Genomic DNA, 13472 nt, shown 5'->3' with positions numbered 1-13472 from the left:
CTTCACACGGAACAAGCTGGGGAGAGGTGCTCACTGCAGCGACATACATTCAGAGATCAAGTTGTGGATATGCACAGTGCATTTGGCACAGCTCACTGAAGATTGCCCACACAGGGACAGTAAAAATGATCCCAACTCAGTGATACATGGATTAGTTCAACTACATTAATTCCACGAGGAACACTTACTCACAATTAAACTAGCCATCAGAAGAGATTTGATTAGATTTGATTAAGTTGAATCAAATGCAGCTGAACTAATCATTTTTTAGTTTCATTAAGCATCCCTCTGTAGACAAATCCTAGACCATGAGGTCTGTCTACAATATAAAACACGTCTTTTTAGTTGAGATACGCAGGAGTCTGAGGACCAGTGGCAGCTCAGGTATTAAGTATTCTTTGGCAGTTTGATGCAAATATAAAAAATAGATTACCTTTGAGAACTAAACTAAGCTTTTCCCATTTGATATCTTTACTGCCAGCACCAGAACTGCTTTAGCAACACAGTAAGATGTATACATGGTAATTTCTACACCACCTTACATTTTGATAAAATCAAATTCATAACGCAGTTAAACTTTAATACTCAAGATTCCCCTCCAACAGGCTCACCATTCACCACAAAAAATTTAAGTTTAACATTCAGTGAGAACACTTTCCTGCAGTAATGACAAAACCTAGGAAACATTGCATGATCGCTCCTCTGCTCTGCAATACAGTAACAGTGAACATTGGAGACCTGCAAAGGGCATTCCAGCTCATAGGGAATGTTATTTAACGTCAGAAGTGTTAGCTGATTAAACATCCCTACTTCCTTCATGAGACAAAACAGAACTCTTGTAAGTGCAATCTGATCTTGGTATGACAAAAAACACAACTAAGTTTATGCAGTCTTATAACTTTTTTTTTTTTTTTTTAAAATCAAGCTACAACAGTTAAAATACTGTTTCACAAAGAAGCAAACATTCATTTAAAATCTCACAGCTCCCTTTGAAAAAGGGAGGGTTTTCCTTCTAGTGACATACCTATCCCAAAGGAGATAAAGCCAGGCTCATTTTGAAGAGGGGAAAAAACCCACACACTTCCAGAATGAAGCATCACAGTTCCACAGCCTGCAGGGCAGAAGGCTGAAATATTAATGTTTGTCTCCAGTAATACAGCTCTGAAGATATTGCTTTGTTCGAATGCTGCTATGAAGACTTAATTTCAGATTACTCTCAATACTAGGAGCACAACTAGAATAGGACATTCCACGATGAAGACTCTAGCTAGTGTTTCTATTTAAGTTATCTCAGTTGAGATAGTGTAGAGCAGCTTCATTTGATCTTATTTCCTGTCTGCTGCAGACTTCTGTCCAAGCTTCTAATGCACAGGTCAGGACAAACCTAATAAAGCATTTAAGCAGACTCCCCTGCTGGGTACACAAGCACAATAAGCAAGTGGCATTAGCCATGGTAGTGGACCCGTACATTTTCAGATTTTTCAGCAAGTGATACCAGAGCCTTAGCTAGTTTGTCACCTCAGGCTAGAATTTTATGTGGAAACATATATAAACAATACATAGTACTGTTTATGCCTAAGGAAAACTGACCTGATGGTAGGAGAAGCTTCACTCAAGACTGTGGGAATACTATGCATTTATCTCAAAAAAAAAAAAAGCACAGGATGGGTATCAAGCAGACTGTTTAATCCACTTACCACAGAAGTGACATTCTTTTTCTTATGGAACCTCTTCCATATTTCTAGAGCTTGATACCTACTGCTGGCTTAGCCCTGACAGCTAAATAGCAGCCTATTCATATAGTTAACAGAACCAATGTTGACCTCTGAAATTCACGTATTACATAGTAAATACATAGTAAGCCAAGTGATTAAGTTCTGAAATCCTGACCATGAATAATTAAAAAAATATAAAGCTGATGCACATGAGAGTTCTTCCTCAGATTTAAGGATGTCCAGAGACAGAATTCTTGTTTACATTGTCCTCTGAGTTTGACACAACCAAATTCTTACATGCTCTTTTGGTCACTACGACATCAAAGTGAGGTTAATTCAGCTTTGAACAGCTTTGCTTGCAGTAACTCATTTTCATCAAGCAAACCTGTGAATCTCCCCTTCCCCATATATTCTCACGCATTCACACAGACTCTTTAGAAAGGTAAGACACTTTATTGAATTTGTTGATAAATTAAGAAAGGACTATGAACCAGACTTATGGGTCACAGGTGCTTGTAAACAGACATCAATCCCTTTCTGTGGAAAGCATGACTCAAGTATGCTCAGCCAAAAGTCACTTTCCCCAGCGTTGCTCACAGGCTGCATAGCGATGGAGGGCAGAGAAAAAGTCTTCATAGCTGATGTTCTGGTGGGAAGGCAAAGAACTGAGAAAGCAAGTTAGAAAAAGTTAAAATAAGCTTTTATAAACATGATTCACACGGCCAGTCAGGAATACCACTACTGAAAGCAAACTTTAACTTTTTCAGGTTACTAAGACAATTCTCAATACTGTAATTGCCACACAGTTCCCTAATTCGCTGCCAGTATTGTGTCACCCTCTGAATTAAAAAAGCCTATCCATTAAGGTACATGCAGCACTTCCAATTTGTGCAAGAGCTGGAGAAGCAAAGGTCTTTCCACATGTTTTTAAGTGTCCTGTAAGTGCTCTCTGAGAGCATGTATGAGACATACAGCACCTACAGTCAGTTTAGTTATTGCCAAAGATGCAAAGCAATCCAGAGGCATTATCTTATATTCTTGCATTATCCAATCAGGGAGATTATAAAGGAAATAGAAACCTGCATAGGACTCAAAAATCCATGTAAGGAACCCCAACAGAACATGAACCGAGTTGTTCAGACTAGAAGGTGGCAGAAGTTGTTCATTAAACCTGAGAAGTAAAGCTTGCTATTGCCTAATGATGACTGATATAGCAACAAAGCCTGGAAGTATGACAGGTTCTCATTTAACAGTTCTTAAATCCTCATATCAAACTCTGGACAACTTTGTTCAGACATATTTCCTCTTACAGCTATTTCTGAAAGGTAGGTCATGTATTAAAGACTTTAGTGAGATATTTCAACCTGTTCCCACAAGAATTATAAGCAACTCACATGATCTCTGTCAGTCTGATGTGCCATGGAAGGAACCCTAATGTGCTGTCCACAGGACCAAACTTCAAGACTAAATCAGGATCTGGAAATCCTTTTGTACCTGTAAGAACAAATTAAATTAGGTTTTGTCAAATTCACCAGATTTTTATTTATTTTAAGTCCTAAAGCATCTGCTTTTTAATTGAATGCATTGTTATTGTTGTTTTTTTTTTTTTTTTTTTTTTAATAAAATAAGGCTCCTGAGGAGTCAATAATTAAGAGATCAAGAGAACAGACTGTTCTTGCACAACCTGAACAGAACTACCTGGGCAAAAGCTTAGCCAGTCACTGCAGGCCCAGATGGACTTTTTATGTCAGGAAGTTTAAGACATGGTAAGGCAGCGATATGAACAGTTGGATTGTTTTGAACAACAGCAAACCGTAATACTGCTGTTAAAACCAACCTGTTCTAGTTTTGTCTCAAACTTGATTTTAGTAGCACAAAACATACTGCACCCTGACCCATACTTACTACAGTCTTAATGTGGATTTGCTGTCAAGTACAGTAAAAGGACCACTAACAAAAAAACCTCAGAGATTCCATTGAAAAAAGACATTGATATCAGACTGTCAAGAGAACATCTTGTAATAAATATCCTGTCAGACCCACAGCCTTAGATTTCTCAGTATTTAGCTAGACATGCAATTTAAAAAATAACTTTTACAACAAAGTTTCAGGTGACATCTTTCTGGTTAGATGAGCAAGCAAAAAAAACACGTTATCTTGTTCTTCCTGTTAGTAAGCAGACAGCATGATCCACCCCAGGGCAGGACTAGATGGGGCTGAAGGAGTTCACTAGGTGCCCACGTTCTTACTACTCATACCTTAAGACCCCAGTCACTATTGCTCAACTACTCTAATCCCAACTCCGATGACCTCGTTATCTCTACCCAGGCTCTGGAACTGTGCATACAAAAAGCTACATTTCATTCCCCCCAAAAGTTAAGACCAAATACTGTGGTTTGATACACAGTGAAGTCTCCCCAAGATAAGTGAAGATAATTAAATCTTTAGTAGCTTGCTGTCTTGCTTAACGTAAGAGCTTCCTACTGATCTTCTGAGGTTGAAGACAGTGGCCAAATGACATCATCCATGTTCCATACACTTCTGCCATGCCTAAGCTACTCCAGACCAACTCTGACCGACAGGCAATAAGCTTAGAAAAGTCTTAGTCCAGCTTTCTCTACTAATTCTAGCAAGTTGCTTAAGACAACGTGTGGAAAACAGTTTAATACCAAGGGGGAACCAAAAAAGTTGATCTTCATGCACCTACCCAGCTCACCTGAAAAAGCGTTCCAGCATTTGTAGCTCTACTTTGCTACAATGCTGCAACTAATCACAATTATTGCATGGTATTTCTTGTTATCCCTCCCATTATCCATTTATTTCACAAATTAACTGCAAATTGCTTAGATTGCATAATTTCTGCCTTCAGCAGATGAAAAGCTTAATGCTGTCTTCCCACTCTGAACTTCAGATGTTATCTGCCAATTTTCTCACTTCTTTTAAAGCAATCAAGAACCTTATACAAGCCTAAATTTACTCAGAGGAACTTAACACTGGAAGAACAAAACAGGGAATTAAGGTCCCATCTGATTTCCCCCCGGTTTTGAAACTGAAGCTGGAGATTTCAAAAAAGTTTGCATCCTCCCTTGTCACTGAATCACTGCAATAGTGAACTTTCTGCCAGAGGTAAATAAGCTATTTTCCCAAGTGTGTGCGTTTCTAATGAAGTATTTAGATACAAGAATGCCTTGTGCCACCACTCAGAGCTTATTTCAAAGAGAAAAGTATAAAGCAGAAGCTGCTGATTTGTTGGGAAGCTAGTATGTTAGTCTGAAACAGCTCGGCAGGGAAGCAGTGAATACTTAAAGTGGGGATTCTGGTGGAAGCAGACAGCTTTACTCATCAGCTGATTCAGAAGCTGAGTACTCCTCAGCCGGCCAGTTCAGCAGCAGGATCTTCAACACTGCAATGCCTTTTCAAACAGGAAAAGGCCTTCAGCGAGCCCAGTTAATTCTAATATTTCCTTCTGGTTCCTATCTGAAGAAGGAAAATGAGAATGGACACTGTAGTATCACTGTCAGAACAGCCTATTAAAACACAGAACTGTGCTTTCCACCCTGCATCCGTTTCCCTGCCTGCAAATATCAACACTACAGATACTTGCATGTGGCAACATCCTCAGAGCTGCTAAGGTTAAAGTGCTGTTCAAGTTTAGCACACAAAAGACAGAAGGATTTGAGAGCAGAATCTGAACAAAAAGCCAAAAGACTTGGACAACCAAGGGACAGGAATCTGGCAACATCCCTTCTAGATCAGGAGTTCCGTAAGGAAAATGTGAAAGAATTTGTAAAGTTGATAGCGCCACCCTTCTCTCTCCACATAGATTTTCTAGGGCAACTTGAACAACTTTGTAATCATATTCCTTACTGGGGAGGTAGACAGCAAGCAGACAATGCTATAATGCAGTGGCACCTGCTTTTCTGATAAAAAGCTGCTTAGCTGAGGCATTGCTCAGAACAAAGTAGACTTACAGTGGAGAAAACCCAGGCTGTAAGAATTGGAATAAGAACGGATAAAGAACCCCAAATTTCCACGTGACAACCCAGAACCACACCATTTAAGAACCAGACTTCAATAACAGCATCCTAAACATGAGAAATTATAATTTAAATACCTGGTAATATAGTTTATTTTAAGATCTGAAAAAAACCCAAAGATTTACAGAAGTCACCATGACCCCTAAGAACATAGCTACTCAAATACTGCTTTTCAGAATTCCCTCTCAACTGTGATCAGCAACTCAGACCTTCGCATCCCATACCTTGGGATTAAGGATGCACAGGAGCTAAGCCTGACTACAACTAAAACAAGCAGTTTCATCAGCTAACTTGGTCATCGAAGAATAGTTCTTCCAACTGTCCTAAACATTAAAACCAAGCAAATTAATAAGCAGGACTATAGATACTATCCTTAGTTACAAGCCACAGGTTAAGCTGCCTATTTTGAGAAGTTTACAGTTTTGACAGACTAAAAATCAAGATTTCTTTTCCTGTGTTCAGCTATCATGCATTAGGTGAACAACAGATCTGCTTGATTTTTAAGGCTATGCAGACTAGACCTAGTGCTTTTAAGATATGCAGACACTTGAAGTACAAGAATAGAAGATCAGAAACAAGTGTTTGAGAAGCTTCAGTTCAGCAGCATCGGCCAAAACACATACATGGGCATCACTGGCACCAGTTCTTCACAATGAGCAACTGTTTTAGGGAAGCAATTATTCCCTTCCTTAAGTCACCTTTGGGGTATAATAGGCATCTAAGACATCTACACTACTCCCTGAGGTGTCATATTAAACACCTGTTTAAACACTCCATTACAGTGAGGAAGTATCATGCAGTATGCTGAAGGGATAGAATTTAGTTTGACATTAAGATTAAAAGCATCTCAACTCCCACTGCAGTCAATCTGCCCACCAATCCGGCTGACCAATTATTTGAGAACAACAAAAAAATCTCATCAGACTTCAGTTAATGGAAGCCACACTGTAACAGCGTGCCTGCAGACATCCAAGTTCAAGTGTGCCAACTGAAACTCAAACCCTGCCAGGCTAGTCAGTCACAATTAACATGCATGGATCTTCTAGGAAAGAAGATGAAGTATTCCAGCTCTGTAGCGTGACTAGGAATTTGAAGGCTTTATCTAAACCGCTCCTCCTTCACGCGAGATGAGGGCAGCCCTGCCCTTTCCACAACTATTGCATGCAGCCATGCACCTCAGTGCAGAGTCAGTAATCTGCGTGGATTAGTAATGGAAGTAACTAATTTGAGTTACACAGAAGCAAAAGATCAGCAAGTGCACTACCATTTGCACCCAGGGCACTAGTTTGGCAGCTATAACAGCTTTAATTCCTCTAACTAAATTTAGAAAGAGACTCACACAGGCATGCAGCTTGCTATCTTCCAAGAAAGTAACCTTAGGTATAAATCTAGTTTCAACTATCTCAGCAGTACTTTTTTCAGAAAGTTCATTACAGAATTTACAAGCTCTGTGGGATGTTCTGTAAAGATCAGACTCCCAATTTAGCTTAGGGTTTCCTTTCAGGCTCTTTATTTAAACAGAAAGCAGCAACAAAACGTCAAGAAATGTTTAGCGTAAGTCAGAAAGCAATGCTTACCATGGTAAGAACACACATTAACATCCCCTCCTCCCCACAGACCATGTCATACTTACTACTTAACAAGTTGTTTAACTCATTCACGTCCAGGTCTGTATATGTTCTTTGCTGCTGTGCTACCAACTGACAAAAGTTCTGAGCAGCTTTTATTATGTCTGCTTTTCCATCTTCTGGAGACAGCACCTTCAATGTAGATTGGCAATTTAAAACTGAAAGTACAAAACACAGTTTAAAAGCAACAGAAATATGGTTGCTTTGAATGTGCTTTAAATATTCACAGGATATACGACTGAAAGTAACTTGGTTTACTTCATACATTGTACAACTAGTCAGAAGCATACATCATCCAGCTATTACAGAAACGGGTAAGAAACATCTAGATTTGCTGTATTACTAAAAAGCAAGCTTGAAGCAACTATTTTGAGGAGTCTTGTGAGATGCAGTTTAATTAAAGTTGGTCTTGAAACGCAGAGGCTGTTCCAAGGAATTTACATTGGTTTTTATCATGTTGTCAGGCAAAGCAGTAAGAACAGGCTGCATAGCTACTGACTTGAGGGTGGCAAGCAATGCAGGAAGACTTGCAGTTCAGTGAAGAAAAAGCAAATCTAATTCTTCTCCTATATGAGGAAGGTGTTTTAACAGCTACTTTGAACATTCATGTGACAGTATGATTACTTCAAGGCCCTCCCTGTATATGATAAGAGGATTTCCATAGCACTCCACTTGATGCAAGAGTTGCAATATTGATCTAAGATTACTACAGAGAAGCTAAGTAATACTACCAGAATTTATCCATTGGCCTGTAATTATGACTAATTTAAGAGGATATTTCACAACAACCTTATCCACCTCTACACTATTGTGAAGCAGGAGTCCTCTCACACAACACAACTTTCACCACAGTGCGTTCTGATACAGTACCTAGGAGGCAGACTTAAAGGAAGCTGAGGACTACAATGCACCAGTGTACTAAACCCAGCTTGAGGTAACTGGGTTAAATACTAGCACTGTTACTGTTTGTATCTGTGCACACAGACTGATACAAAACATACCACAGTTATTAACCAGATACTTAAAAACCAGCATTTCTTAAAACTGCAAAATCTGACTACAAAAGACAGAATACAGTCCTCAGAACACTCAAAAAAGCTCTATCAACGGTCACCACAATAAAATAATTTTCTTGAAAACATTTGATTTGTCATACAGAGAAATAGTCTTTAACATCACATCAGTACTGATAAAAGACGCTTAGCTTTACTTTTGGCAAGAAATGAAAAATTGTTTCCTATTACAAACTGGACAGAAGCCAGTTTGTTTGAAGTAGGAAGCATCTGGTCTGGCCATGGAGCCTTCTGTGTAAGAATGAAAGATTCTAAAGAGAACAGAAGACACCTCTGCTTTTCGTGACTTCCAGTACAAAAAAATTCCCGAGATTTAAATGTACCCTTTCAGTCAGGAAGTCTGAGAAGTCTTTCACTAGTTCATTTGAACTGGACATGAATATCCCAACTGAGATAAGTGCAGCTAAGCATGCTAGAGTTTAAGACATTAACAGCAGGTCTACTCTACTCTCTTCTGGTTATTTCAGTCTTCACAGGAATAAAAAGAACACTAAACACAGATGTTTCCATGTAAATGCCAGCATCTTAGCCTAAGGTGCTTACAAAGGTAACTTAATACTACAACTTTGGACTTCACATTGCCCTGTAAGCTCTCGTAGGGGAAGCAAAACTCTGCCAGTAGCACCTTAAATGCAGTTTAATGTACTACAGCTGGCAAGGTGTAGTAGAAAAACTTAAAGAAAAAAGAAAACTATGTAATATGATTGTCTTAAATCTGTTATTAAAACTTACGCTCTGCTTAAATATGATGAATTGTAGTTAGAAAAGCTGTAAATATCAGCCTATCCCTCTGAGGCACAGTGCTAATTTAAAAGTAATTTAATACATTTTACATGGACCTCTAGTGTGTATGCCTATCAGCATACCTTATTAAAGTGAATACTTACAACAGATAGTATTCAATAAGGAGCATTCACCTTGAAATATATTCCTGTTTTCTACTTCCTGCAAAAACTACTATCAAGAGATTATTTTTTAAGCCCTTTCCCTTCCTGGTTACCCGCTAATATGACAACCGATGATACTGCTCTTCCCTTCCTTCCTCCCAACTTTGATGTATGAGCATAAGTTTGGCAAGGTGAAAGTACATGCACTGTAGCCTAACATCAATTCCCTTACACTAGCTCTAGTGCTTTTTTCAACTCTCAGCAAGAGAATTTCTCACTCTAACCATGAGAAGTTGAGCTACACTGATACATTAAAGCGTGTGGCACAATAGCCAGGCTAAAGGGAAGATCCACCTAGGCAGTAATGATTGCTAGGAGCAGGGAAGAACAACACCTCACTATTAGTTACGAACAAGCAATCACAATGAAAGTTTAATACTAGCTCAGGAAGGCTGTACATGTTCTGATAATCAGTAGGTTATGAAAGACGAGGTCATAGTACAGAGAAACATACTTAAGTAATAGCAGTTATGATTTATATACAACTATTTAAAGTCATACCAATTCCCTGCCCAGCCACAATCCACCTTACCTTGATCAGCTCTCTCTTGATTTGCAAATTCCATGGTGTATTTGGAACAATCTAGTCCTAAGAGTTCCTGCTGCTGTTTTAAAATTTCATCCATCAGTCTTGAATTATTCCTCTTGAAAATACCTTTAAAAAAAAAAAGTTGCATGTCAGCCACCTTCTGTAAAGTACTACAAAAACAACTCTGATACTGTGAAGGAAGAAAAAAGAATCGGGCAGTCAATGCTGGTTTCTAACTGGATTTCACAAGTACGGTTAAGAATCCAAAGCAAATGCTACTGCACGTGACTAATTTCAGCGACCTTGCAAGAGCATATGCAGGGAGACAACTCTCATGTGCTTTTGTTCCTCTTTTACCCAGTCTGGTTTAAGCAGCAAGCTGCAATTGCATAACAGATAGTTTAAGAATCACTTCACTGTCCTTGGTATGCTGAGCACCAGTTTGATAGCAATACCCTACCACCACAGGAAGATCGAGTCACCATAACACCAATTTTTTTTTCCACCACCCCACACTGCCAGGGATTTCCTATCGACATCAGCTACCGCTTACTGCCACATCATTAAGGCCACGGGCTATCAAAGCAAGTCACCACAAAGCAAGCCAGAAGACTAAATCAGTGTGTCAGGTGACATTGCCAAAGCCACAGATTTCCTAATATGAGAATTTCACAAGCTACATATTGCGAGGAGTAATGCAGTCCCCAAGGCCTTCTTAATACTTGTACACTTACTGTAGATGCATTTTGAACACAAGAAACTACAAAAACTTGGTTAGGCAAGCATACTTGGATTTCTGTTCTGGAGTAAATTTTAGCTTTTAATAGTGATGCCACGCAACTACTTCTAACTACAAGCCACAGTTAAGTGTTAAAGCTTAAATATTTACAATGCAAGAGTGTGGCTAAGCATATTTACTTAGGAACTGATAATGCTTTCATCACTTGGCGTTCGGGGCTGTTACTAAGAGCTTAAGTTTCATTCGGGGATCCTATGTCAAGGACTTCTGCTGACCAGTCTAAAAGCATGCAGACAATCAGCTTACCACTCAAGAAACATGTAATTTGTACCCAACTTCCCGGTCATGCTTATGATTTAATCACCTCAACCTGATTCTGGGATTAGAAACTGTTCCACCAGCAGTTTCCACATCGGTAGTGGGCCAAACAGCAAAGAAGCTTTGGGTTAAGACCATGATACATCAGGAGTTAGCTTGCAACATGAAGACATACAACACGTTTAATATACTAGTGAGCTCGTGGGTTTATATAGACTTCATTACAGGTTCTAACAGGTGGTTAATGCACGTGTTTTTCTTCACACCCTGGCCAATTCCTGCAAAAAATAAAACTTACTTTGTTACACATCTTAGGGATGCCTGTAACCGATTTCACATCCTGAAAGATGAGCAGATCTCAATAAGACAGCAATCTTGACAAACACATGCGTCAGGCAACACTTTCACTGATGTTGAATTCATCACAATTGTTATACTTTGTGCTCCTGCTTACTAGTGTATATTCATAAATATTAGATGCTGAGATTGCTTTATGCAATACTGCTTGATAGGACTACTTGGATGAGCCTGCTTTGTGCATTAGCACTGAACATCTTCCTTACTCTTCAGGTCAGCAGTAGCACAGCTACAGCACTGCTAATTCAGGGCCATCTTCAGGAAGAATCTGTACAAAGCTGTGTGCGCCTCACACCCATAAGTCACTTGGTTTCCAGCTGCTCCAAGACCAAAATGTAACCTTCTATATTCACAAAAAGAGTTGGCAAAATCAGGGAAAGCTCCTGATCTGGGAAACAGCTGCTGTTTCCTTCCCCACCCAACACTAACATCACCAATTCTTTTCTCATGAGAAGGTACTGCTATTCCAGTCACAGACTGGTGGGCCAGATTTAAGGATCCACTCTTCAGCTCTGAAGTAAATGAAGACACTGAGGAGAACAGACAGGAGAACAGACTAAGGTGCCTACTGAGCTCCGAAACAAAGAAGTCCTGCACACAGTACATGCTGAAGACATGCCACATGCATCAATGAGCTCTAGCTGATAATTACCAGCATTTCACTTCTACTCTCATTTAGCTCATCCATCTCTTTAGTTGTTCAAATCTGGATCCTATTTTGTTCTTGGAATAGCAGGTAAGCTGTAGCCTGTTGTAGCTGTATTGTGCATTTGTAGCATACCTTTTGAGAAAGACCTCCGCATCAAGTGCCAACTGATCCACCAGCCTCAACACAGCTGCAGTTTGCCTGCAGAGATGACCCCAAAGCACATCAGAGGGATTTTATTTAAAGGATTTCATTTAAAACCAACAGCGTCTGGGAACTTTACTCTGTCAGTTTTCTCACTCAACACACAAGAGACTGTTTCTTACGACTGCACAGGATAGCGAAGATGTAGGCAGCAGCACACATGGACCAAACTCACATTTGACTTGAAAGTTATTTATGTGGTAGTAGTTCAGATACGCACTCCCTTCCCTTACCATATCTCCAAAATTCAATTTGTCTACAAAGGTGAATTTTTTTAAATTTAATTTGAAAATATATTCTAGCTAGTTCTGAAGACGCTGTTGCTAACTTATGCATGATAAACATAGTGAAAAAGCGTGAGTGTAGCAATTCAGTAACACAACTCAAGTGTCCCAAGGCAGTCAAGTACGCCTTCATTTAATACTATCTCCCAATTTTGTTCAGTCTTCCATACAAGCTGAAAGTGAGTCCATAATATAATTTTAATAGGAAAGTTAGTTTGATGAGAGATCTAATAATTTTTACTAATACTATAACTGTTTACTGTTAAGCAGGGAAGATTTCAGCACTACCAGGGTTTCGGATATAGAACAAACATTAGATTTTCACTATTCCTAATTAGAAATAATTCTTGTTTCTGAAAAGCGTGCTAGAGGAGTGTGTATATTCCAGCAAGTTAAGTGTTTTAAGAATTATGTATATTTAAGCACTACTGCTCCCAAAGCAAAAGAATATAAAACTTCATTTTTTTTCCTTATTTTATGCTTTTAAAACAAATACCGAGAATGCATTAGCTATTTCTAGGTATAGTTCTTCTTTCTACAACACAAGCTGCAAGCCCACTACTGATCATTGGTTCCCAGCCACACTACAGCTGAGGCAAACCAGAAGCACTTGGGCTTTCTGCCGTAGCCCTGCCATTACACAGGTCTTCTCTGTGACACCCCTTGGGCTCTGTTCTAGAGTAGTCACAAGCCCTGCCATTCGCCATCAGCTGTGGTGCTGCAGCATAGAGACCGTCGGTTAGAGACCGACGAACACAGATCACCAAGGTGTGCCAGTGCAGCAGAGGCAGGGCATAGAACTGGGGGAACCCCCGGGACCAAAGGAGCACCGGGTGGCATCAGCCACTCGTCCAGCTGGACGACCACAGCCACCACCTGCTCATGGCTTGGTAGCCCCATGGGGTTCACCACTCTCAGTTGCCCTGCTATTTAAAGCAGCACAGTCTGGTAAGACACAGGAGAAGAAGAGTCTCTTCCCTACAAGAGAACCTTAC

The 13472-nt window shown here is 39.7% G+C and overlaps 1 protein-coding gene across 1 annotated transcript in view; it reads right to left on the bottom strand.

The window, feature by feature from the left end:
• Positions 1-2146: 2146 nt before the first annotated feature.
• Positions 2147-13472, bottom strand: part of NUS1 (NUS1 dehydrodolichyl diphosphate synthase subunit) — a 16684-nt gene continuing 5358 nt past the window's right edge. The window contains exons 2-5 of the mRNA XM_035538659.1: positions 9933-10055; positions 7386-7538; positions 3110-3209; positions 2147-2380 (exon numbers count right to left, since the gene is read on the bottom strand). Coding sequence (XP_035394552.1) covers positions 2290-2380; positions 3110-3209; positions 7386-7538; positions 9933-10055 — 467 coding nt within the window. The 3' untranslated portion in view covers positions 2147-2289. The remainder of the gene's footprint in view (positions 2381-3109; positions 3210-7385; positions 7539-9932; positions 10056-13472) is intronic.

The sequence above is a fragment of the Cygnus atratus genome, chromosome 3, assembly GCF_013377495.2.
Source record: "Cygnus atratus isolate AKBS03 ecotype Queensland, Australia chromosome 3, CAtr_DNAZoo_HiC_assembly, whole genome shotgun sequence".
Lineage (NCBI taxonomy): Eukaryota > Metazoa > Chordata > Aves > Anseriformes > Anatidae > Cygnus > Cygnus atratus.
Note: the sequence above shows the minus strand (reverse complement) of the source record. Positions and strands in the feature narration are given on the sequence as shown.